Genomic DNA, 1,461 nt, shown 5'->3' on the forward strand with positions numbered 1-1,461 from the left:
GCCGTTTCGTCCTATTATGGGACTCCTCAGTGGAAGTGCGCATCCACGATCCCACTTCGCGAGCTAAATTCAAACCCGCGACCTACTAGTCTCGCGCAAGAGCACCGATATACCACTGAGCCGGCATCCAACGGTGTTAATGTCTAACTTCAACCAATCCATGAAATTGAGCGTGAGACTGGTAGGTCCTGGGTTCGAGTCTCGCGAGTGCGTGATCGTGGATGCGCACTGCTGAGGAGTCCCATAATAGGACGAAACGGCCGTCCAGTGCTTCCAGGTTTTCCATGGTGGTCTAGCTTCAACTGACTCATGATCTCAGCTCTATAAAATTACTAAAATCTCCACTAAACCCCTTCTCATAATTATCTTGTGCTCACTAGTGACTGGCTCCATGAGGTATTTCCTGGAGTTCTAATGAGAAGCAGTAACCAGTGGAGCTCAACCAGGCATGTTGGGAGATATCAACTCAGTGATGGCATTGTTAAATGGTTGCTCAATTTCTTGGATTGATAGAGGTTATGCATATGCTTACAAATTATCGAACTGAAGGTAGATGGAAGACATCCAATTTCCAAAATACACAAATCAGAATTGTCATGAATGAATAAACACTTTCGATAAGCACTTAAACACATGATTATCTAATAACTGGTGACTGTGAAAGTCCAATTCAAATCAAACAGTTTCTACTGATCATAGGAACAAATCACAATCCTATCGATTCATACTGAAAATACTTGTTTCATACGGTTTATTTGAAGTTATCTTTCAAAGTGTCTTTTGATACTAGTAACTGATGTCTTTTAAGCTTTACCTTAAAATTTTAAGTAGATTACATAGATAAGGAAGTGAACTGAATTAATGTGTCCATTAAAGTTAGATCATCATGAAAAACCTAGAAGAACTGGACGGCCGTTTGGTCCTAGTATGAGGTTCTTTAACAGTGCGTATTCAATGGTCTAGAAGTTGAGAGTTCAAGCGCGAGACCGATAGATATTGTGATTGAATCCTGCTCGCGGAATAAAGGATGCGCACTGCTAAGGAGTCCCGTACTAGGATGAGAAGACCATCCAGTTCTTCCAGGTTTTCAATGATAATCTAGCTTCACGAAACTCTCTTCTAATAGTAATTGAAGCATTTCATTAAACTTACATGTTTATTGATAAATGTGATTAATTGATCAGAAAGTGGATGAAAATATGTTTTGTTTTGTTGAATGAGATGACAGTTTTCATTATCCACAAATAATACAATGATAATAGTAGTAATAAGTAGTAATATCATTATGCTTATGTCATAGTAACCAATTCATTCCCTTTGTATTTATATACAGATAATGAAATCATAAGAATGAACTTTAAACATCTAACTTAGTTTGATTAAAGTGAACAATTAAGTATTTGCATGGATTTTTAAGAATTTGTGCCATAACATATATATATACATATATATATATATATA

The 1,461-nt window shown here is 37.0% G+C and overlaps 1 protein-coding gene across 1 annotated transcript in view; it reads right to left on the reverse strand.

Annotated features, from left to right (window-relative positions):
* Smp_085010 (cathepsin B-like peptidase (C01 family)) overlaps nucleotides 1-1,390 on the reverse strand; it is a 7,433-nt gene extending 6,043 nt beyond the window's left edge. Inside the window, exon 1 of the mRNA XM_018792930.1 lies at nucleotides 1,153-1,390. Coding sequence (XP_018647494.1) covers nucleotides 1,153-1,284 — 132 coding nt within the window. The 5' untranslated portion in view covers nucleotides 1,285-1,390. The remainder of the gene's footprint in view (nucleotides 1-1,152) is intronic.
* Nucleotides 1,391-1,461: the final 71 nt, after the last annotated feature.

Source organism: Schistosoma mansoni, chromosome 1 (genome assembly GCF_000237925.1).
Source record: "Schistosoma mansoni strain Puerto Rico chromosome 1, complete genome".
Classification (NCBI taxonomy): Eukaryota; Metazoa; Platyhelminthes; class Trematoda; order Strigeidida; family Schistosomatidae; genus Schistosoma; species Schistosoma mansoni.